The sequence below is a fragment of the Clinocottus analis genome, unplaced genomic scaffold (assembly GCF_023055335.1).
Source record: "Clinocottus analis isolate CAN_PGR_092001 unplaced genomic scaffold, fCliAna1.0.p SCAF_24, whole genome shotgun sequence".
Taxonomy (NCBI): Eukaryota; Metazoa; Chordata; class Actinopteri; order Perciformes; family Cottidae; genus Clinocottus; species Clinocottus analis.
The window spans coordinates 7356705-7381364 of NW_027175976.1; the positions used below are offsets into that span (position 1 = coordinate 7356705).

Sequence of the window (24660 nt, forward strand, 5' to 3'; positions counted from 1 at the left end):
ATGTGATTATTTATTTATATATATTTTCAGTCGGGTTGTTTGCTTGTGTTACTTATTAATGTGCAGGAGGAGGCAGCCTCTGAAGGAATGTGCACATCCTCCTGTTGATGCGTCTCTAAGGAGACTGCGCAGCGGGCTGCTCTGCGTCATTAGTGGTGAGTTACCGGATGAAAAAAAAAAGGCCAGGCGGGTTTTCATCTGCGTGAGAGCAGCATGGAGACGGCCGTGACGTCGACCCCTCACTCGGTGAAGCGGTGGCAGCTCGGCGGGACGGACCATGACGCGCAGCGGGGCCGCGGCGGGACCCGCCTCAGCACGTGGACCCCCCTGAACCACCGGACCAGCAACCTGCAGGTCAGACCCGAAACCGAGCGAGCCCGAGGGCCACAGATGCACTTTTATTCAAGTCGATGTGTTTTTATGAGTGGCCACCAGGTGGCGGTCATTTGCAGCCAGGTTCACTTTCTCCGTTGTAACGAAATGAAACCGTGGAGTTGGACAATTAGCATGATTGCAAACAGGTGCACACGGTTTCTTTTAAATCCTTTCATTGTGGACCGTGTGCAGAGGTGGTTTTAGGCGTCAATGCATACAGTACAAAGAACATATCAACTGAACTGCATTAAGAGTGAATTTTAGGAGTCATGTTTTTATTTTTTATAGATATATGGAACATTTACAAAAACTAACATCAATAACACTGCATCCATTTATTTTTATGGGCATTTCCTTCCTTTGTTGACCTGCATATGATGCAACCATCTTGGTGTCTTGTTACATACAATACATACAATACATATTGTAGCTTTCAGTCGTTATTACACATCAGTCTTACTACGTTTGTCAGTGTTCTGACTCTCATGCAACGAGGTGCACCTTCCACGCCTTCTTCACCGACCGTATGAAGTGTGTTGATGTCCTTTTCCCATTTCCTCCCAGTTGTTTGAGGAGAGGACGAACCTCGTGCTGCACTGGTTTGACCTGTGGACCGACGGACAGAGGAAACACCTGCTGCACTCTCTGCTCGCCCGCTGCGGCAAGTCACAGCTCAAGTAGGCTTTTCTCTCCGTTGTTTGTGTAGTTGTGTCGTTACACGTGTTGGTATACTACTTAATACCAAGGTTATTGGAATCACCTTTTTCTTTTTGTCAGGTACTGCAAGGATTTGCTGATGGAGACGGTTCCTGTGACGCACGTGGACTTCACGTCGGTGCTGCCCCGCTTCCTGTCCCTGTACGTGATGTCCTTCCTGTCCCCTCGCGACCTCAGCTCCGCTGCCCAAGTCAGCTGGCACTGGAGGGTCCTCGCCGAGCAGGTGAGAGGCGAGACATTCGACGTTGACGGCGGTTGCCTGCGCTCGCGTTAAGACGTTTCCCCCCCCCCCCCCCCCCCCCCGCGCTCATCAAGGACTGCCTCTGGGCCGGCCGCTGCGTCTCAAGAGGCTGGTTCCTCCCCTACGCTCCCGGGGAGAAGGAGTCCGGAGCGTGGAAGAGCCACTACGTCTCCTGCGTCGCCACGCTGGACCGGCTCACCCCGAGGGAGGCGGCCGAGCGGTACGGGACCCTCAACCGGCCGAGCGCCGGGATGACGGAGGAGGAGGAGGAGAGGAGGAAGGAGAGGAGGATCAGACAGACGATCCGAGACAAACTCCAGGAGGAGAAGCGTGAGTCGAAAAAAAGAAAAAGCGTCACAAGAAAGCTCTGTTTGCTCTCCTGTCCCGACCTCACTCGTACTCAGAGGCCAGCGCTTCCATCTGTGATGTTTGCAGAGCTCTCCATGAGGACCAGGAAGGTCTGGGGCAGCTACACAAAGCCGCAAGGAGCCAGAGGTGGAGGGACTGGAATAACATTCAGCTCTTGGCCCTCTCTCTCCTGGCCTCCGAGGACTGCTGGGTCTCCCAGCGTCTGTCTCAGCCTGGACGGCGGGCTCAGCTCTGGGCCCGTGGAGAGAGTCCAGGCGTCCGGTGCCAGCAGGTGACACATTCACTCATCAGCGCTTCATGACGCAATACATTTCATAATATAACGCAACCCCAACGTCAGCGCTCTGTGATTAATCCTGTTTTTGGAACTTCAAAATCTGTCCAGCGAGAATGGTCCCTTTTGAGAGCGTTTGTTATTTTTGCGCTAAAGTTCAGTGACGTGAGCGTGAGCCTGCAGCCTCCGTCTCCTTCTTTCAGTGAACGGCTGAGCAAAGCCAGAGGAGCGCTGTCCTCCTTCACCAGCGGGCCTCCGCCGTCACACACCGCCCCCGTGACCCCTCTTGCCCTGCTACTGCTGATCTCCAGCAGAATTCCTGCCTATGAGGTACAAAAACAAACACAGGAAGAGGCTTCAATCAGCATCTAGTACGAGAATAAAGCAGCGATAAAGAGCGTAAGAGAAAAAAGGCCCGTCGTGAAGGTTAGCGCCTCATATTTCGCCGCGTCTGCTCTTTTTCTTCCTCGCTCTGCTCCACCCAGCTGGTGCTGAGCGGCGTGAAGGATGGAGTGGTTGCGGTTCTGTACGACCACAGGGGGAGTCTGTCGGCTCTGTTAGCCCAGGTGGAGAGGACGGTTTCTGGGCAGAGAGCTGAGAGGCTGGGCCTGCTAGCTCCAGGAGGAACGGAGGAAATCCATCTGCTCCACGGTGAGAATTAATAATCCTGCGTATCGTAATGTGTGGAAACACTGCCGGGGGGGTTACTTCCTGTCCAAGCTCGGCGTCCTGTGCTCCAGGTTTATCTCTCAGGACGCTGTGAAGCACATCTGGGAAAAACATTTCATGGCATATTTTATGATTATAGTACCTTTCCTGGTCCCTTTGCCCAGGGCTAATCATCATAAATCTTGCATGACTTTACGTTAGCCCTGGTTTTCATCTTCTTTCACCTTTTTATTTACTAAAGGTAAGAGACAGAGATACATGTGAAGACTAACATAAAACATAACTCTCGGTCACAGTGATGCTTTTTGCCTTTGAAGTTGCCATTCTGGAGCATATTTAACAAAATATGATGTATATTTTTTAGTGCCCATGAAAGGTGGCAATGCAAGTTGCTGTTAACGTAAGTTTTTGTTTTTTTATGTCCACAAATGTTCTTCTTCTGGCCCTTCAGGGTGTAGCCTGTCAGAGAGGACTCTACTGAACCCCGACCACAGGGAATTCTGGGAAAAGCTGTGCGGCTGGGTGGCACCGACTGAGGAAGGAGGAGGGATTGACATCTTCTCCCCGCTGGCTGCGTCTGGTAGGTCGACACAGATGTTGGGACACACACACACACACACACACACACACACACTAACCTCCACTCCCTCTCTCATCCTCAGCATCGGGAGTAGCTCTCATGCAGACTCTCTCTACTCTGACGGGTCTGGAGGTTCTGGCGCCGATGGGTTTTGCCGCCGGAAGTTTCCAGAACAGTGAGTCACCTCGAGCGCGACTGAAACGCCACCATCCGAGCCAGACGCCGGCTGGATTTAACTTGCTGCTTCATAACACGACTGCTGAGCGTCGTGTCAACGTACAGTTTGCTCCTTCCCCCGTCTCTCAGTCCTGGGCGAGTGGTCTGACGGCCGCGTGTGCGGCGGACCCTCGGAGCAGCGGCCGGCCTCCCCGGCCCTGCGGTTCGTGCGCGAGGCTGCGCTGCTGGGCTGGTGCCGACAGGCCCAGTGGATGGAGGAGGCTCTGGGGGAGCTGAGGGCCCGCCGGGGGCCGCAGCTACGTCGCGTCGGCCTCCAGGCCGGGGGCCGGGCGCTGGGTGGGTTTTTTTTCACACGCGTTGATGATGCGAACACAGCCGGAGCGATGGCAGGTTTGAACAAACGCCGGCGCGCTCTGGCGTCCCGTAAACCTCCCGAGGAACCCATTCATATGTTTACAGGTCATTTTCTGTGGGAGAGGATCCGCCTCGAGGAGCTCTGTGTGTCCAAAGAGCTCGATGAGGCTCTGACCGAGGGACTCACGGCTCTCACGAGACAGGAAGAGGTGGGAATGTTTAATACATGTGCACAATGCAACAAGAACAAGCCGCCTGTGGATGACAGTGTGTGTCTCTTCATTTCAGACCAGGCCTCTGGAGTTTCTTGCCGTCTTCCTGACAAGATGGAGCGAAGAGAAGGAGGCAGGAGAGAGTAGTGGAGGGAAAAGAGGGAGAAACAAAGGAGCAGAGGATTTCTCTTTGGCACCACACGGCTCACAGAAAGGAACCGGCCCGTTAGCTGAGCTACCACAGGTGTGTGTGTGTGTGATTTTAACTTTTCCATGCATAGGTTGGAGGAGCACTCGTCATCTCGATCCTCTGTCTTCAGATGCTGTTCGATTGGAGAGGTGCTGCAGCCAGAGAGCTCCACCACAGCGAGTGTCTTTACCTGGGGAGACTGGGCGCTGTGCAGAAGGTAGCTAAGAGACTATAACAGGAAAAAAACAAACAACAGGAAATGTTGCGACCATCACATGTTTAGATGCTGAGAGGCCATTGTTTCAAATGTAGTTATCACCAATGCTGTCAAATGTTTTGGGGAATTATAAAGATGTTTCCGTCCATTTAGACGCAGACATCTGTCAGGATTAGATTCCCAGTCTTTCTTTATCTACCTGTCCTTCCTGAAGGTGTACCAGGAGCCTCTTACAGCAGCTCTCAACTCCAACAGAGCCATCCTCAGCTACGCCGACATCCACATTGTCCTCAGCCCTGTCACACAAATGCTGGAGCTCAACAGGTGCACACACACACACACACACACACACACATACTTGTTTGCGTCCCTCTGTGTGGACACAACATGATACACGTGTGTGTGTGTGTTTGCCGCAGGGTGTTTCAGGCGGATTTACGAGCCCGGCTGCAGCAGTGGGGTGCGGAGCAGTGTGTCGGAGACGTGCTTGTAAAGCTGTGCTCCAAACTGCGAGTCTACACCAACTACCTCAACAACTACACCACCGCCCTCCGCACCGTCGACAAGGTACGGGAAGCAAATGCGGCGCTCGTACACCGGCTCCGGCGCGCACGGCGGTCTGAGAAAGCTTTCCTTGTTGTCCGGCCTCAGTGCAGGGAGACGAAGCCTCCGTTTCGGGCGTTCCTGAAGCGAGCGGACAGGACTCTCGCCACGCACATGCTGAGGTGAACATCACATGCTCGCGTCTCCATCGTCCCCACCCCACCCAGAGGGCGAGTCATTCATTGAAGTGTGTTTTGTTACAGCCTGCAGGAGCTGCTGCTGTGTCCGGTGTGGAGAATCCAGGAGTACGTGACTCTGCTGCAGGCCTTGTCTCTGCACACGCACAGCGGACACCCCGACCACGCACACCTCCGCTCGGCCCTCGGCACCCTGCTGGGCTTCAGGGAGTTCATACAGAAGGTAGGACCTTTTTAGCCGACGGCGCCTTTCGATTCCCGAGTGTCGTGAACGCGCAGATGTTCGCTTCTGTTTCAGCTGAAGCGCAACTCGGAGAGAGACGAGCTGTTGGAGGAAACGCAGCAGATGATCCAAGGCTGTCCGGTAGAAACACAGCGGCCTCCTTTTACCCCACACGCTCAAAAACAACATCGAAAATGTACATTTTGAAGTATTGTTATATTAATATGGTGTGTGTCTGTCTGTCTGTGTGTGTGTGTGTGTTTGTGTGTGTGTGTAGAGCCTCAGTGAAGGAAACAGGCAGCTGATAATAACACAGGACGCTGCTTTGCTCAGGAGTCCCGATGAACAGATCCCTGACTCGCTCAGGTGTGTGAGGATTCATATTCACTTAGTAGATGCATGATGATGTTTTATGAATATTAACCAACCTTGAGTACTTGTCAAACCGATGTATTTTGCACTAAGGTTTTGACTTTGAGCGTAGTAATCAGCCTAAATGTAATAATTCTGTGAGAAAGCTATATTTACTGTTTAAATGTTTGCTCAATTTTGAATTTTCCTTTTGTAAAGTACATTATTATAATCCATCATTCATACTCGCGTATCACTTTCTAATGACACACCCATCGGGACACTTTGCACAGTGAAATACTGCATGTTTGATATTCCATCGCAACAGATTATGAATCCCATCCAGGCGTTATTTCCGCTCTGTGTGTGTGTGTGTGTGTGTGTGTGTGTGTGTGTGTGTGTGTGTGTGTGTGTGTGTGTGTGTGTGTGTGTGATCAGGACTTTCGAGCAGGTGTCTGACGTGGGCCTGTTCCTGTTTAACGACGCCTTGGTGCTGACGCGGCGAAACGTGCGCCACGCGCCGTTCTCGCTGGCTCACCAGAGCACGCACACGTTCCTGGCCTCCGTGGCGCTCGCCGGCCTCGCCGCCAGAGAGATCACACACACGCGCTGTGAGTTGGAGAACACAACGTGTGCCCTTTTTTTTTTTTTGTGCATCGCTCTTTGACAGGTTTAAAGGATAATCTCTGCCTTCCTCTGTAGACGTGCGTCACGCTTTTGTCCTGGAGGGGCCGCGTCGCTCTTGGGTCTGTGCCACAGAAAGAGGCGAGGAGAGGGAGCACTTCCTGTGCGTGCTGCGTTCAGCCACGAGCGCCGCTCTGACGGGACACCCGTGACAAGACGAGGTTGGCCTTTTAATTTCTACGACCACGCATGACGTAATGTGTCCGTGTCCCACTTCCACCTTTTTCAAAGTATTCAGATTGTAGTTCAGATTATCAGAGGATTCGTACCGTCACAATCATGACATCATGTGGTGTTTGTTTATCATTTGCTTAGTATTTTGTCACATTTTGCTTTTGAATAGCATGAAGATGCAACACATTGTTTGTTATCTACATTTCTGTCCCTTCATTTCCTGATTCTGAATGCGTAAAATATGTAAACTTTTATACTTCAACACAATCCTGTTGAATACTTTGGCAGTACGTCTCCTGTTGCTGATTCAAATTTAAATCATTATTTCAGTCCTCGTTGAAGCTCAACTCGTAGTTCTCGCTTTTTATATGAGAAAGTCGTTAGTGTTGTGTTGCCCTTCCTGTTTTGTTGTGTCTTTTGTGTTGAGCAGCTTTGTGTTAAACTCTCTACACAACCTACTGTAAATGTAGAATATTTAATACTATTGTCATCACCATTAAACCAGTAACGTTAGCGATCCTTAAACAATCCTTTAAATGTCTTATCGTAATAAATATGATCAACTATCATGTAACCATAGAATTATCATGTCATATTCATGTGTAATGTTTCTTATTGCACCACTTATATATCAAAATGACTCACATACCAAGTTTTCAGTGTTAATAAAACAACTTTTCCCTATTTTTTTTGCTGGTAATCATTTTCTAATAATCAGATCAGAGACGTTTCTTTTATTCCAGGTAAAAAAAGTCTTTATTGATAACCAAAAATAACGCTAATGTCACATTTCAGATCTGATCACTATCAAGTTGCTGCATTACAACACATCACGTATACACTTATGTACATTATTGCCACTTATTTAACAAAATCACCCATGTGCTCCACCCGAGAGATCAGATGTCTGTGTCATGATCAATAACCCTTAACAGATACTTACAGATCAATACATGGGCTGACCATACAACATAACATATCACATACTTCATGTTCTGGTATTACTCATCAGCTTGATGTGTTTTAATCACACAGACATGTTCACACCGATCTGTGACACTGGAACTACTTTTTAAATGTAAAACATCGAACACGTTGACACCAAACACTGCTGAAGTCTTCAGACACGGATGAGGATTAGATAAGAGCGGAACAGTTATATCCTTAAAATGTTTGAATTGTACTATGATTGTTTACTATTTCATATTGTATTTCATTCATAAATCTGTTTAATATCTGAAGTAGCTTTAAGGATGACGCAAGCTGACCTTTTTATTAAAAACGACCTGAAGGAGCATCGCTGGCGTCACAGTCTGCGGGTGCCTGGAGTTGGGCTGTTGTTGTTGTTGTTGTTGTTGTTAGCGTGGGCGTGCGCGTGCTGCTCCTTCCCGCTGGCCGGCGGCTGACTCTTGCTCTGAGCCGCCGTGCCGTTTGTCCCTTTCTGGGAGCCGTAGCCCTTCGGTTTGGGGATTCTCGTCGGTCCCGGTCGTCGGAGAGCTTCTAGAGGAATCTGTGGAGAAACGGACAGAAACCATGAAGTCACGCTGGAAAACCAGTGACTGGGAGAGACTGGGGAGGCAATGGGAGGCACGGGGGACTGGGGAGGGCCGCGAGGAGCGTGATCTCGACCTCTCCACAGGCTGAATACTTTCCAGTCTGATGCAATACCGACAACGACCACTAGATGATATCAAATCTTATCTTTTGGGCTGTAAACGGCGTCGGTGCCAAACTTACTGCTGCACCGTGGACCAAGCAGATTAGTCAGATTTCCACTAATGTTCCCAATGCATCACATCCTTTCAGCAACGTTGCATATTCTGACATGTTCAGTAAAATGTCATGCACGTTGGAAGCTGCAAATATTCTGTTGTCTGTCTTTTGCACATCATTTAGTTTCCTATAAGCGTGTAATGCTGCGACAGATACTCAATAAATCAATTGAATGATGAAAAGGAAATTCAGCAGCACTTGTTATGATCTCATGAATTAAAGAAGGCATTTATTTTCTATTATCCCACATTTGACGGACAAACTATGCTCTGTAATTGATTTAGTTTAAATATTTACCTCCTGCACTGTATGGTTAACTAGGAGATTGTTGTCTTGCTGATGAAGTTTGTTCCCAGCTGTCCCTACAGTTTTACACTATCTCATTATCAACAACAGCGAGTGCGTTGCTTAGGACCCGGTGTTTGTCTTTCTGCGGCACAATCGGCAAACGAGAAGCGACAACATGGTGGGAACCGTGTGCATATCTGGGATCCTCAAACAACGCGCGGCTCCGCTTGCTGTGCAATCACATTTCAATCAGCGTGTTTACGGCTGCCGCAGGGTGCCAGGGGCCGGCGGCGGCCCCTATACGCTGGAAACGGCATCCTGTTTACTGCGATCCACAATCGCCAGTTACCTCAGCAACAGCGCGCACACCGAGCCCTGCGCCCTCCTTCATGTCTACAGCGGGTTCACAACGAGCAATTCTTCAAAGTGCATGCAACGCAGCACTCATGGAGGTTCAGATTGTGTGTTTTCGTATTGAAATGGTCTAAATTAGCGCTATAAATCACACATTTAATCATTTCAAGACACACAGATTCAGCACAGTCTGTCCTCCTTTCCCAGCTGATAGTTTGCTTGCTACTAATCTCTCTATGGCAACATTCAGCAGGCAATTATTTTCTTCAAAGTTATCGAGGGATATCATTTTAAATCACAAAGGCGCCGCTTGGTTCTGCCTTTTTCCTCAGCACCTATTACCTAAAGAGGTAACAACCCCAGACAATCCATAAAAATGTCTCTCAGCAGCGTTTTAGATGTCCGCATGTCTTATTATGACTGAGAGGACGACCAAAAAAAAAAGTGTTTTGCAGCAGAGACGGAGTCAGAAAGCGGTGCCATCGATCTGGTCTTCACTCCTGAAGCTCCTCAGCGTTTCCACGAGTTTCATCACACCGCTTACTCTATTCCCAAGCAACACACAGAATGGAGAAAACTTGGCACACACGTGCTGCTGGAGGTTTTTTGGAGAATTAGCAACAAAAAAAAAAAAAAAGCCGCAGTGAACTATCTGCTTGCATATTCATACGGGGGTCTCCATTTCAGAGTCAGGTTGAGCTCCAGCAGAAGCTAACGGGGCAGAACATCTGTCCGGGCCCTCGGCATCACGGGAGCTGTTGACTCCACGCGGAGAGGAGGGCTTTGTTCTCTCGCGCATCAGCGCTGCAGCAGGAGGGTTTTTTTTTTCTTCTTTCTTTCTTCCTCGGTTAAGTACTTCCTCGGCTGTTTCCACAGCAACCAAACACGAGGTTTGTTTTGGTGCTCGTGTTGCGGTGGGGGAGCGAGACTACTTTCACAGCGTCTGCCGCTCCTCTCACGCGCAGTGCGGGAGCCTTTCGTTTGGGAGGGAGGGAGGAGAGAAAAAAAGAAAGGTCCCGAACCAAAGCAGTGTTTGTTCCTCCTGCTCGGTTGCAGCGAGCCGGTCAGGTGACAAGAGGAGGAAACCGCTCTGGCCTGCAGAGAAGCGCTGGACTCTTCTCACTTTGGGATTTAGACTTTCTCGGCTGCACTTTACTGCCATCTCGAGCTGATTAGTTATGGGTAGCACTTTATAATGACTACTACTAAAGCGCGAGTAAACTACACTCATAATTTATGAAGCAATGTTCCGACATGAACACTCATTATAACTCATGCAATTCATAGACACAGTCATAAATGTTTTATTGTGCTTCAATAAGCCGGTGTGTCCCACGATGCACTGAGGCTTCCTGACCCGGCAGTGTGGGACTTAACTAACGACCAGTAACTACCTGATTTAATCAGGAGTCGCAGTACTAAAACACGTTTATGAAGCACATGTTAACCATTATAGTACAAGATTAGTTGTTTTACTGTCATTTGCACAGATAACAGACAGTTATTCTATGAAAAAAAAGCTTATTTTGCTTGGTCCTCCTACACAGAATTACAATAAACTTAAGTAAATATTGTTCATTGCATCTTTATACACTATGTATTGCAAGTATCATGACCTGAAGTCACATTATCTCCAGTGCATCATCTATAAGTCCTTAATAATTGGTTTGCAATATATATTACTTAATTTACAAATGGGTAATCCATCATTTATGAAGGATAAAAACAAAACCATGAAACACATAACAGTAAAGCCTATTAGTCAAGAATAAAACATGTATAACTGTGTTTATGACTTGCAAACTAATGAATGAATGCTTTCTACTGGATGAATTAAGTGTTAACTGATGCTATTCACTGATGCTATTCACTGATGCTGCGTTTGATGAGCGTCGTTGATTACGGCCTCTCACTCGGCAGACAGAAGCATCGCCGTCGGCCTCTCGGTGAAATACTCTTTGGCTCCCGGCGTGTCACTCGATACTGATTCTATCGTTCTGGCAGGGCACCGCGAGCAGATCTGTCTTCCTTGGCTGCACCAGATGAGCACAGTTCATGAATGGAGAGCATCTAAAGTGAGCCAGGGGGTAATTGAGGTCACAGACAGTAATCCCAGCTGCTGGATGCTTTGGCGAGTCGTGGTCTAATGAATAGCATCTTGTTTAGCCCAGACGGCTTTGGATCCGGTTTCTCCAGCTGTGCTCCTTCACACTCATTCCATGTAATGCTTGATTTCATCATATCATCCTTGTAACACTGGTGTGTGTGTGTGTGTGTGTTTGGGTTTTCATGCAACAGTTGTCTTGCTCCGTCTAAATGACACTCTGGGCTTGGTATGTGCTCGGCAGTATTTCAGTGCGTTTGTCAGCTTTGTTGTACAGTAAAAAGTTGTGATGCATCTGGTTCAAGCTTTTCTGATTTTAAGAAGTGAAAGGCGGATGAATCCTGGAGTACTTTGACATTATTTGCCTTCATATGTTCACATCCCTGACACAGGGAACAGAGCATTTGGACAATTCGATAACAAGTTTGTTGCTAGCTTTTCCACTGTATTGGTTACACGTTGAGCTCAGTGAGCCCTCTGGGTGTGTGTGAAGCAAACAACACGAGCCAGTGTCGGATAAACACACACGTAATCGCCACAAATACACAGTTTGTATCAACTTGCCCTGGATGCATTCTTTGAAAACCAGCTAACGCATCTGAAATCAGCCCCACTGAACTTCATAGTGTGGCCTCAGGGTTAACGGCAACATTATATGTTCATCTACTTATGATACTTCTTCAGATATACCAAGAACAAACCTCTGTGGATGCTCAGCTGGCCTCTTACTTTCTCTTGAACATCTTTTCTGACATAGTTAACAATCTTTTCTGACATATTGAGACAAGACATGAATGTGCTGTAACAGAAACAGTCATCCCACATCCTTCCCACTGCATCCTCTCCCACATCCCTTCCATTCCTGTCTTTCATTCTCCATCCCCTCATCATCATCATCATCATCATCTGACTTTCGGTACAGATTTAATTTAACAAATCGCACGTATGTGGTAATGTTTCCACTGTGGGCACATAAAACCACATGTCGAGGAATGCATATACACGGAGAAACATTTGTAAGTTGTACTGATGATTCATTTCAAAGCGCATGATTCGTGGGAGAAATCCAAATAAAACAGAAGTTTTGGGTTACCGCCCAATGAATAGCAAGCTAGCTGAGACTTTCTGCTTAAAGCCCACTGAAGCTAAATGATCAACAAATGCATTTAGTGTTCCTGAGACCTACATGTGTGGGCAATAAGTGGGCAATAAATGGCAGTTTTTCTCTTTCTTCCAGCACTGACAGATTGGATGTTAAGCATTTTCTTTGTCATAACATGTCGATCCAGATGGATAATTCTTAGAGCGGCGCTCCAGCGCTCGGCGGGTATTGAGTGTCCTGCTCATGGACACCTCAACAGGGTGGGTGATGGCCAAGGTAAACTGAAGGTATTAATATCTTAAACATAACTTTTGATCTGCTGTTCACTTAGTTTGTCGTTGCCAGAGAGAGATCAACTTGTCGGATAGTTGTTTTTTTATGACATTTTAGAAAACTCAAGAGTTTGTGTAATGATCTTAACTGTAACTATGTTTTAGTAACTTACAATCCTGACCAAGTTTTAGTTATATATGAAAGTCCAGCAACTGCAGTTCCACCAAATCTTTGACTTTTTTAGATTCACCTCCAACTTTACGGCCCACTACTCTGAGGTTTAAAGGTTTCACGCAGAGTTTCCGTTGTATCATCTAAGAGAACACCGAGTTCACGTCCCGCTGGTTTTCATTCTCCGTCTCTGGGTTTCTGTGCGCTGGATGTTAGAGGAGACTATGACATCAGCCTGTGATTTCAACTCAAGCAAGCAAACACATGTGAGAATCCCAGAAGGTTTTTTTGTCTTGTAATCCGGTCGAGTGTGAGCACAAAGGTTTTTCCAGACAACTCTTCCACTTGGATATCATTTAATTAGGTCTAACAAAGTCTTGACAGTCTTTGTGTTCAAATCTGAGAAAGTGAGCTGTTCTCCTTTGACTACACATTGTGTACCGTGAACACAGTGGACTGAAATCTGGAGTGTTAAAAAGTTACTGTGCATGCACCAATAATCAAATCAAACAACTGATTTCAATGTAATTGCATTTTTTCAGATTATTTTTTTTTATTTTACACATTCAAAACATGCGGGACTTAGTGAATGAATGAAATTGGCAAGCACGGATGACAAACTATAAAACATAACACTTGTTTTTGCACACTTTAATTCTCAGAAAATCAAACAACTTAGTCATAATGCAGTATGTGTAATATGAAGTATAAAAACTGGTATGATACATCAGTGTGAATAGTCAGACTACATGGCAAATAGGCCACTGAGTACAATACAGTAAGTGCACATAAGTTAAAACCTTGTGTTAAGTCAAATTAATTCAAATGTTCTAGTGCTTTCAAATGGTATTGTTTTCTCATGCAGGCAAACACTTAATCACACAGAACCAAGCAAACCAAAGTGAAAAGGAAACATTCAAACTCTGGTTTAAGAGTAAGTCATGAATCAAGTAAAACAGACATGTGAATGCATCGGGGTATAGAGTTGGGGTTTAAGGGTCTATGGTTGAATTGGATCTCATGGGCAGGGTTCAGCAACAATGGATGGGATGGAGGGTTTGAGGGTTTTGAGGGTCAATCATAGACATTACTTACTGTAATTTGTGACGGCCTTTGGATTGGGGTGGAGGAGGGCTTAATCGTGATGCTACTTGTGATTTTGCTGTTGCCTTTTGCAGTAGCAGTACTGCAATTTGCAAGCACCTGAGTCCTTTGCTCCTGGAGTCCAGGTGTGTGGCACGGACTCAGTGTTTGCGACGGCGTGCTGATGCTCTGAATGAAGGGGCTCCCTAAGTGAATGTGGATTTTGTTGTCCTCCGTGGTGATGACGTTTGGTCCAGAGCTGTTAGACCTCTGGACCTGCCAGTTGCTTTGCCTCTCCGGGGTCACGCGGAAGATGGCGTGCCCTCCGACAACCTCCACCGGCTCCGCGGAGAGGGAGCGCTCGGGGGTGCCTGTTGTGACCGACACAATCTGTATCGGTGACAGTGCTCTGTCTGGTGTTACAGAGCCACAGGAGTCTGGAGTCATCGCTCTTGAGTATGGAGCCAGCGTGAACGGCGACAGGGCCCTATCCGGTGAACACAGTTCGTCAGAGATCGGGGATCCTTTAGATCTGGGGGAAAGGGACTTAGCCGTCGGGGATATGGAAGCATTCTGGATGATGGTAATTCTCTGTTTGGGCGGACCTCCGCTTGTGGGTATGACGGCAGTGCTGGTGAACGACTGGGTGTTTTCTGTGGTCGGGCTGGTGATCTCGAGTGTTGCTGTGTTGTGTCCGTGGTCAGGAGTCACTTTAATGTGCAGAGGTTGCCCGGGACTGTGGGTCAACACAACGTCTCCTGGCTGAACGTGGTTGCCATTCTGTCGCGGTTGCACTTTCCCGTTCGCCGGATGGGGGGCGTCTTTGTTTTTAAGGAACGGGACTCGGGCTCTTCTCAAGTTGTTGAGATTGTTCACGTTCGTGATCAGTGCGGGGCTGCATTTGCTGAGCTGAATCTCGTTGCTGTAATTCGCGTTCTCTTCGGGGTCGCTCTCGTCGTACAGTTTGCCGTTGACCACGGCGCGTTCCAGCGGGGCCGTCGTCTTGCAGCCGGGGGACATGACGTCGAGTGGCTCTGTCTGAACTTCCTTGGTGGAAACGTGAAGGTCCGAAAAGCGCCTTCCATTCATGCCGGGGCGAAGGCTTTTGCTGAAGCGCCGGTATCGCTCAAGCTCTCGCGTGAGCGTCTCCATTTCTCTGGCCAGTTCTTTGTTCCTGACCTCCTGCTGGGTCAGTTTCCTCTGCAGCGAAGAGTGGTCGGTCTTCATGCGGCAAATGGACTCCTCTGTTCCCATGTATTCATGGATCTTCTCTTTGAGAGCCGCTACCTCTCTGGTCAAATGACTCGACTTGGCCTCCTCGTCCTTCAAGCGTTTATAAAGAACATGCTCTTGGTTGCACTCTTTCTTTTCAGCCAGTTGGTACTTTGAAAGTTCTTTTCTGGATATTTCCAGCTCCTCCATGAGGGCTATGCCTTTCTCTTGCTCATTGGTGAACCTTTTCTCCAGTGATTCAAACTCCTCTGTTTTTAAGAGGTCTCCCTCGACCACCTTCATGTCCTTTAATTTGTGACGGAGGCGCTCCACCTCCTGCGTCAAGTCCCTGACCTTGTTGTCTTCTTGTTGGAAGCGGTGAGCAACGGGTGCTTTGACAGTCTCCTCTTTGGCTTTGCTTCTCACGTATTCTCTTTCTGTGTTCTCAAGCGATTGCAACCTTTTCTTCATCATGTTGATTTTAGACTCCGAATCATTGCTCTTTTCCTCCTCAGCGAGCAGCATGGCCTTCAAGTCATCCCTTTCCTTTGTGGCGCTGTACATTTTCTCCTCCAGTTCAGCCTTTGACCTCAGTGCTTTCTTGCTCTCCTCAATTAGCTTCTCCGTGACGGACGTAACTTTGTCCTGTTCAGCTTGAAGTTTGCCAGTGCTGTTCTGGACCTTGTTCTCCATCTGCTTGAGCTTCTCTGCCATTGCCTTCCTCTCATCCACCAGCATGACTGTCAGAGTCTTTAACTTGGTGAGATCTTCCTTCAGCGTCAGCTCCGTCTTTCCCAGTTGGCTTTCAGCCACCTCCAGTTCGTTGACCCTGACTTTCAAGACTTCCAGCTCACTGGTCAGAACTTTTGACACCGTCCTCTCCTTCTCCAGGTTACTTTTGAGTGAGTTGCATTCTTGTTTGCTCTTGCTGAATGCGTCCTCTAATTTCTCCAAGTCCATAATTCTGTGGTTCAGTTTATCGACTTCGGCCTTCAAGCTCCGGCTTTGAGTGGCCTCTTTCTCCAGTTTCTTGTTGAGGTCCCTGCAGTGGTCCTCCATTCGGATCAACTCTTCGTCCTTTCCCTCCATTTCAAGGACCCTTTTCCGTAACTCCTCCAGCTCAGACATGAGGCTAGAGTTGCCACACTCACCGCGGCTAATTTTGTCTCTCAGCTCCAGCAGTTCCTCCTCCGCTCGGCGCAGGGTCTTGTTGGTCTCCTCCAGCTCGTCCAGCTGCCTGCTGAGAGTCGACAGCTTCTGGCGCAGCTGCCTGCTTTGGGCATCCTCGCTGGTCAGCTTGGCCGTCATGGCTTCTTGTTCCTGATGGTATCGACCGCCTTGGTCACGCAGCTCAGCCTCCAAGCGAAAGACCTTTTGCTCCTCTTCCTCCAGACGGGCATTAGCCGAGCTCAGCTCCTCCTGGGCTTGCGATGCACCGGCGCTCAGTTCTTGGACCTTTGCCGTTTGTTGAGTCAGCTGCTCGGTGAGGCGCTGCTGTTCATCCACGACAATCAACGCAAACGACTTGAGTTTGGTCAGCTCCTCCTTCAGGCTTGTGACCTTTTGGTTGTTCTCTCCGTCCTTTCTTTCTTGGTAGGCCTTATCCTGATCAATTAAAAGCTTCAACCTATAAAAAAAACAAAAACAAAGCAAACATGTTTTTTGAGTAATCCAAATAAAAACTTGCATATACAATGTACATAAGTTTGTCCCCCTGCAGTTGCCTCTTCTATTAGTTTTTTTTACTTTCAAGTGACTATGGGAGCTCTTCATATATAAATCATTGTTCATTTAAAAATGTCAACCTTTCATATTCACTTATGTTATATATGAAAGGTGCACAAGACACTCTACACCCCCACTGTCAGTACCACTTGGGCCCACTTCTCCAAGCACCGACACATCATAAACACGGCTATTTTCCCCGCATTTCTGAGGCAGACTAACGTTTTTATGTCATGGAAAATTTAACACATCATAAAAAGCATTACTTTGACTCTCTCAGGTTAGAAGTCTGAAATACCAGCGGTTACATTTCTTTGTGTTCCCTTGTTGCCAACTAATCCTCCTATGGTTTGGAAACCTGAGTTACTGCTGTAAATATTCGGCCTCGAGTTTAACGATCAGTTTCCATCGTATTTGACAGTGTAGCATATGGCCGATAAAGTCCTCTGGGAAATAACGTGAAAAGACCGACAAGCAGCCAAATGTTAACAATGAAAATGATCTCACCAGGAAAGATGAGCAATACTGTCAAACCCATAAGACGGATGTTGAAATTCACGACTACAGACTCCAAAAAACCCGTCAGGTAAAAAATTGTTAAGAAAGCATCGAATATATGATATTTAGATTTACACAACCCATGTGTATCTCATATTTCTACCTGCAATGCCCTGATGGGCTACAGAGTACTCCTATTATGTCACGGCGCGATGCACATGTGCCATTAAATGCCGTTGCAGTGTGCAGACGGGGTCAGTACAGCTCTCACATGCATCCATCACCGGGCCTGCAGTCTCAGGGGAAGATATGTTATGTCTGCTGTGTGCGCAGCTGCCAGGCATTTCCACCCAGATGGCCCGCTGGCATGGAACAATCCTTTAATTAAGGGGTTTCTCTACTACCAGCCCTCCTCCCCCTCAAAACCACCACCTACCCACCCTGTTTCTTCTATACATTTAAAGGAATTCCCCCTGCTTCAAAGGCATTTACAGTTCCACAGAGTTCATGCAGAAATCCCCCCACACACAGTCTCAAGGATCACTTATTCCACATGTACACTTGGATTGTGGGCCATGATGTAAGTGTGGGAGGGCGGGTCACTTCTCAGTATGTCACTGCGTTCTCCGGTAGCTGCTGAGCGCTGGGAGCGGGAAGGGGAACACGTGTAACTGCATCCATGTGCTGCGATTAGCTCCAGACCCAGCAACACTCCATGACATATATTCTGCATAAGCGTCATCATTAGGCGTGGTTTGGGTGACTTCGAAGATTTGTGAGGCCACGTTTCAAGAAGCAAATACACTTATTTGTCACGAAGTATGTTGTGAACTTGATTTTATGCAAACTATCCTGTTGAAACCGAAAATAAAGTTCTGACAAGGATGTGCCATTCAAGCAGGTTATAGTCAGAGTGTTGGTTGTTGACATTTTGCAGTTATAATACTTGTACTTTTAGATCAGAAAACATGTTATGCATTACTTTAAACACAGTATATCTACATTGTGCTATTGCTACATTTGATTTAGGTGAAACAATCTGACATTGTGTGTTACAGGGCTGACTTTTAGCCATTATATTAATTAAATAAAACCCGTAAAGCAAAGTGTAATCCCCCCCTGAAGTTTTCCTGGACTCCTTTCTATTTCATTGTCGGTGAGTATCCCAGGTGCTCAGATAATTGTTCTCTCTTTGTTGACTGTAAGTTTGCCCTTGTTACAGAATACACCGGCTGGTGTTGATAAACTATTTTAATCATCTCGACTTTCAAGGACTCTGGATAAGCGCGTCGTGCACGGATCCTTATCTCGGAACGTGCATGTGTTCAAAAAAAAAAATCCAATTTTCTTCAAATGGATTTGCGGACGTAGAAACACTAAGTTGCGACGTCAAGCAGACATCTTTGCTGCAAACTGGCCTGTGGCCTCTAATCACTGTTTATTCAATGTCTTATCTCAGTCCTCGCTGTTTTCCTAGTGATGTCATCAGCCAAAATAGAAGGAGAAATGTACTTAGTTCCACAGTGAGGGCTGGGAACTAAATGCTTCTTAGTCCTGAACTGGATATTAATCCTGTGCACGGCTGCATTAAGGGGCTCTTTGCGCTAATAAAGGCAAATCCTTTGAGAGGAAACGACATGGCTGATGTGCCCGAAACACTCGCCTCACTCCGGTGAAATCACCTCGAGCCCTTTATGGGACCGTATCACGCTATTCCCCGATGCCCTCTGTGTTGCAGGAGGAAATGTTGGTGCAGATTAACTCTTTCTCATCAGGGACACACACACAGATGAGTGGGTACGGAGCCACGTCTCAGACCAGTCGCAGTTAAATATAGTTTAGTGTCGTCCTGAAAGTCCGCATGTTATATAGTTGGACGCGCGCAGAACTCCTGCAGCTGACCCTTAAATGAAGCCGAGACCCAACCGTACTTTAAGGACTAGTAAAAGCTCAAATAACCAGTTTTCTCCGTCAGATATAAATCAGTTCAGAAAATACATAAATACATCAAACTGATCCAGGACGTGTTTCTCCACATTTCCCTCCCCATCATGTTGTACCGCACGTCTTTATAAGAGCAGAGAACATAATTCAAGGAGAATAAATAGCAAAGTGCTGCACGTAAAGCGGCATAACGGTTTAATGGCGATCGACATTACGAGGCACCTTACCACCCACTCTGCAGCCTTTGCAACAGGCATCAATTTCACATCGGTTCGACCTAAAAAACGGACGCAAGGCCGCCACCGGGGGTCGTTAAAATGTCGCGGGAAAAAAAAGGCTTTCGCACAGGGCCAACGTGAGCATTCTCAACTTCACAGGATTGATTCTGGCTTGGTTGCAAAGATGCGCTTGCTCGCTAACGTGACCGACGTTGAAAAAGAGAGAGAGCGGGAAACCGTCGGGGAGTCACAACCGGCCACAGCTTCTCAGAGGGCTTCCCTCTCCTCACGTGGCTCCCGGAGCTGGAAACTGTGGCTCAGCCGCCGCTGGAAGCTGTGTTACACGTTCCATATGTCATTTCCTAGCCGCAAGTGATTAGGTCATGTGCGTGCAGGCCGATATGTATCCAGCGCATGCACACATGGCCACCTCTGCTTTCTCATGGAGGGCGAGTGCCCTGATGTGTGACAGAGCTTGAAGGGGGGGGGGCTGATTGATGCAGTGTGTGGACTGTATGTAAAGGCTAAGTGATCTGCCCCCAGAGTGCAATCAACATGTGTCAAATATGTAACTCCCATTTTTATGAACTTCCTGGTGGCGGCGGTGATCTGGTTAATGGAGGGGTGTGTTTCCAGAGGAGATGTGTGTGTGTGTGTGTGTGTGTGTGTGTGTGTGTGTGTGTTTGGGCCCAGAAACTGGTTCTTTCTTTGTGTATTAATGAATTAGATTATGCAAAATGTTCCAAATGTTTCTAAATTCCTGCATAAAACATCGTGGAGCTGTTGCCTCCAGAGGTGGAAGGTAACTAAGTACATTTACTCAGTGGTGGACAGTTTTTGAGATACTTGTACTTTACAGGAGTATTTCCATTTTCTGCAGCTTTGTACTTCTACTCCGTCTCCGAGGGAAATGTTATACTTCTTACTCAATAACTTTACTTACTTTGTATATTCAGATTATTATACAAAACACATACATTTACTCAATTACATTTACAATTACATTTACTCATTTAATCTCAATTCACAAGCTACCCAACAAATTATGCTATAATATATATATATCAGCTTGAACATGAAGGGATATAATGAGTACTTGTACTTGAGTACGATTGTGTATTTTGAAAATTATTAGTGTTTTTTTTTACTTTTTCTAAAGTAATTCTTTAACTGGAGGACTTTACTTGTAACAGAGTATTTCTACAGTGTAGTTTTACTACTCTTTCGTTCTGTAAAAGATCTTCCACCTCCGGTTGCTCCATGAAATCACCTTCCAGTATTTTAACTCCTCAGAGTATTATTTCCTGAAAACATTGCTGCCGTTTAATGCACAGAAGTTCATGAGAGGACTCATAATTTCCATGAGTGCTGCTGTCATTTATTGAATAAAAGTTGTTCATTTTTATCAGAGCAGTTCTTGTTTTCATATCACTTTTTGAATTAGAGATGTTTTACAACCGCAGTCTGACAATAAAAAGCCATAAAAAGTACTTGATACCTTCAAATCACTGATAATAATGGGCTGCATACTGTTTAAATTAAATATAGTACAATCACAGAATGTGTATTACCAAACATTTTACTTTACTTTGCCGTACGATCATTGGATTATTCATCTTAAATATCGTAACTAAGTTGTCAATATTTCAAAAATCATGTTTCCTTCCCAGTAAATGAGCAGATAATGAAATAAGCACTTCCCGATAAGACTCTGATTTATTACTCATAAATAGTGAATATCTTTGGACTCCTCGGCATGTTCGAATGGCTCCACAAAGTGTTTCAGCATTTCTCAAATTAAACTGAGATGACACGACCCCTGGCTTCAAAACATGAATGAACTTCCTGCCATGGTTTAAATAGTGTTCAACACATTTTAAAAAGACTTCCCAACCTTCATAGATTGAGTTAAACACATCGAGGTACTTTGGTTGTTGGCGTTCGCTGACTTAAAAAACATTCTCCTAGGTTTTAGAAACATCTGTGACGAGTTGTTTTAAAGATTCAAGTTTCAGAAATAACTTTCAGCACAAAAAATAGAAACTCCAAAGCCAAAAGAAATCCTATCAAAACCCCGAATCTATGCCACTTTATATACAAAAGTACACAAGAACATCAGCATGAAGTGATGCTGCTCGTAACATCTGTACGCCTCCGATCTCATCAACACAACTATTTATTTTCTCCACGTTTTTGAAAGTGTTTTCCCCTAAATTGAGAGTTGTGTTTCCCAGCCTACCTGTGCCGACGAAGGCTTCCCCGTCTTCGCTTCACGAGCTCATTATCTTCCCGTGCGACAGCCGAGCCTCAACTCTCCCTCTGTGTGCGTGTCTCACTCTCTGAGTGTAATGTGGGCATTCCTGCAGTCAGACCAAACAATAAGGGATGTGCTCCCTGCCTATGGACCATTACATCATCAGCATGTCCTTATATGGAGCTTTGCATTGCAGAGGCTCGCAAGAAGGGGGTGTGCTTGCGCGCATGTGGAGCTGCGTGGTGTGTGACTGTGTGCGTAACCTGCCCGAGCGTTTGAGCGAGTCGGTTGGTGTTTAACTAGAGGATGTGGCATCGGAGAGGGAAAGGTTTTTCTTGACGTATGTAATGTGTGAAATATCGGCCCGGTCTGTCACAGCTCAGGAGGCAGGAGGTGAAGAGAGACGAGGAGTTTGAGTTTCAGTGTTTCCGTCTGGCTCTTGTCAACATAAGTCATTTTATTCAGCCAAGGAAGAAGGGAGGTGGAGGAGGGGGGGGGAATCGGCTTGCAAAGTTAATAAGAAGATCTTGGAAGAGGATTTGTAATTGAAAACCAAAGCTGAAGAACAAGACGAGACGTGTAACACGCATCTTTGACGTGTGAAGTGTGTGTTCACATTTAGCTTAGCGTAAAGACTGGAAACAAAGGGACACAGCTCGCCCGGCTAAATACAAGAACAGCTCTAAAGCTCACACTTACGTCTCGTTTGAGTCATCCAAACAAAACAAAGTGGAGAAATAAAGCAAGAAGAACAATTTCCCCCCTAAAATGTAGTCCAAAAAAACCCATAAAAAGTTCCTCAAACTTTCCCTGGAGGTGCATGTACGCGGTGGCGTCCCTCTCCTGGTGTATAGTTCACCTCGCTGCCAGCATTGTGAGATTATCTGAGGCCAGGGTTGGGCAGCGACACACCTGTGGGTGTGAAAGTGGCTTCAAGCTAATGGCTCCACAAACAGAAGAATGGATGCTCAAGCGGCGGCGTAATCGTAGCCTGAGCCAACACACGTTGCGCTTTATCAGTGGCGCATTGTTCGGCTCACAATGCCTCAGTCTTTACTTTCATTATCAGATGGCTCTTAACTCATACACACGTCTGTAGCTGGCGACCAAATCCACCTTTTAAAAAATCTCAACATGCTGCGTCGTCTATTGTCACACGGTGAGAGCAGATTTATCATGGAGGTCGTTGACTAGCTGTCAGTGTGTCCATTGTTCTCTGCCCGGCGTATTCAAACAAGGCCGATGGCACAAACACACGGGCAGCTCGAGTAGCTACTTCCTGTCGGACCTCGTGTTTGGTGTCCGGGCGGCGAGGCATGACGTGCAATAAAACAGAAAATTAGCCGCGTGCATCAGTCTGTCAAAACACAAAGCGTGCTCTGTCTGCCGCTGCGTGCTCTGCGGCGGTGCGCTGCAGCTAACCGATTCCAGCCGCGGCGGTCCAATAACAAGGGGCAAGACTCTTCCTGTCTCTCGCCCGCGAAATGAAATATGTCACGGCTTCACAATGGCTGAGGTCACCGCCGCCGCCGGCTCTGCCAGCCGAGCTGAGGGACGCGGAGGGTTCAATGGGTTCATGTCAAAGCCGCACTCGGCCGGGGTTTCCACGTAAAAATACAAAGATGGCGGACACCTCCGAGGAGACAATCGACGCACGTCACCCGGCCTTGGCTTCGCGGCTCGACTGAGCGTCTGCCAGAGGCGACGTAGCACAATTACGAGTCCCCGGTTGTCCCATGTGTGCTATCATTAATTTCCAGCTTTAAAAGGGTGTAATTACACATCAGACGTTAAGTAATGACAGGAAGCGAGGCCGGTTTGTTCAGCTGTCGCTCCACAAGCGTCTCTCGGCCATCTTGACAAACGTCTGGACAACCTTAAGTCCAGAAATGTGAAAGAGAAAGCGCCCATTGTAGTGCACTCCAAGCAAAATTAAATTAGTTGTTCTCCGGCTGTTGACAAATACAAGCGGTGCCAGTGTAGACACTGTGTTTAGTGGCAGATGGAGCAGCTTTGGTGAGTCACGGCGCCAGACTCACAAATTCCTAAAAAGAGGCAAACTGAAACCATGTGGGTCCCCGCGACTGAAACAAAAACTTGCGATTAATCTCAGCGCTTTCAACCAATTGGAGGAAACCCGCTGTTGGATGATAATGAACGAGGCTGTGTGAAGAGAGCTTTGGATGGACGTCTTCGTGCACGCGAGAGAAGCCAAACATCGCATTCCTGTTTGGTCAGGAGCCGTGTTGCCTGTGCAAACACGGCGGGATTTGGGTTTGGAGACGAGTGCAAAAGTCTTGAACTTGCCATTCGATCCACTGACCACAGGGACGAGGAAGCGTTTCCTTGAAGCGCCGCATGGTAGTTGTGTCACACGTGTTGTTGGCAGTCGGAGGCCGAGGGATGGCAGGCCGGAGGAACAACCAGAGCGACGGCTGAAGTCGCGGCCGAGCGCACGACGGCTCGATTGCCTGAGAGAGAATTTCCCCTTCTGGAGCCTTTAAAGTAGCTTTTCAATACTTTTGCACGAGGTCATGGGAATCAGGGAGCTGCAGTGCACACTCGGGTCAAGCAGGATTGATTTCAGGCAATTTCAAAAACAATATTTCAGTGTCACGCAGCCCGATAACTGAGCCCCAGCCTCTGAACTATGATGTATTTTAGTTTTATGCTCTCTCCCATTTCCTCGCAACAAACTGTTTGTGCTCAGAACAAACAATTCAGTCATCCAAAATTAGAATCTATTCCTGGATATGGACATATTCGGAGCCTGGAGTACTGTATACTTGAAGCAGATGTCGAGGATCAAACACCAGCGCGGGCCACACAAACATGTTTGCTGTGACAAGCCTCAGCCAAATGACAAATAGTTGGCGGGATGAAGATGTTTTTTTCCGTAACCTCTACGGGAGGACCATCGCGCTGACGATGCAGAAAAGAATGTCGAGGTTTTTTGGGGGGGGGAGATCCGGTTCGCATGAGCAACGTGTGCGGTTCGCCGAGGGAGTCGTTAAAGCCGGAGGGACAGCGCGCCGCCATGTCGCCCTCAGCTGAGGACTCCCTGAAGAGTCCGAGAGTTAAAAGACGAGCTGCACGGATGAATGAAGGGACGTG

The 24660-nt window shown here is 47.2% G+C and overlaps 2 protein-coding genes across 3 annotated transcripts in view; one reads left to right on the forward strand and one right to left on the reverse strand.

Annotated features, from left to right (window-relative positions):
• The first annotated feature begins 169 nt into the window (after positions 1–169).
• LOC137794092 (epithelial cell-transforming sequence 2 oncogene-like) lies at positions 170–7186 on the forward strand. The gene is made up of 21 exons (XM_068590704.1): positions 170–354; positions 940–1052; positions 1153–1315; positions 1408–1663; positions 1769–1973; positions 2180–2306; positions 2462–2627; positions 3097–3225; positions 3308–3400; positions 3532–3738; positions 3862–3965; positions 4045–4212; positions 4289–4375; positions 4590–4699; positions 4795–4942; positions 5027–5100; positions 5182–5338; positions 5414–5479; positions 5616–5704; positions 6128–6300; positions 6392–7186. Exons 1-21 carry the CDS (start codon positions 214–216, stop codon positions 6523–6525), a joined length of 2910 nt encoding a protein of 969 aa, XP_068446805.1. The 5' UTR covers positions 170–213; the 3' UTR covers positions 6526–7186.
• A 105-nt stretch (positions 7187–7291) lies between these two features.
• The window catches only part of filip1l (filamin A interacting protein 1-like), a 36459-nt gene continuing 19090 nt past the window's right edge, over positions 7292–24660 (reverse strand). Inside the window, exons 1-3 of one of the 2 annotated variants that reach the window (XM_068590324.1) lie at positions 21532–21590; positions 13708–16534; positions 7292–8057 (exon numbers count right to left, since the gene is read on the reverse strand). In XM_068590324.1, the coding sequence (XP_068446425.1) occupies positions 7854–8057; positions 13708–16215 (2712 nt within the window). In that variant the 5' untranslated portion in view covers positions 16216–16534; positions 21532–21590 and the 3' untranslated portion in view covers positions 7292–7853. Of the gene's footprint in view, positions 8058–13707; positions 16535–21531; positions 21591–24660 lie in introns of those variants that run through there. The other variant, XM_068590323.1, reaches the window with a different exon arrangement.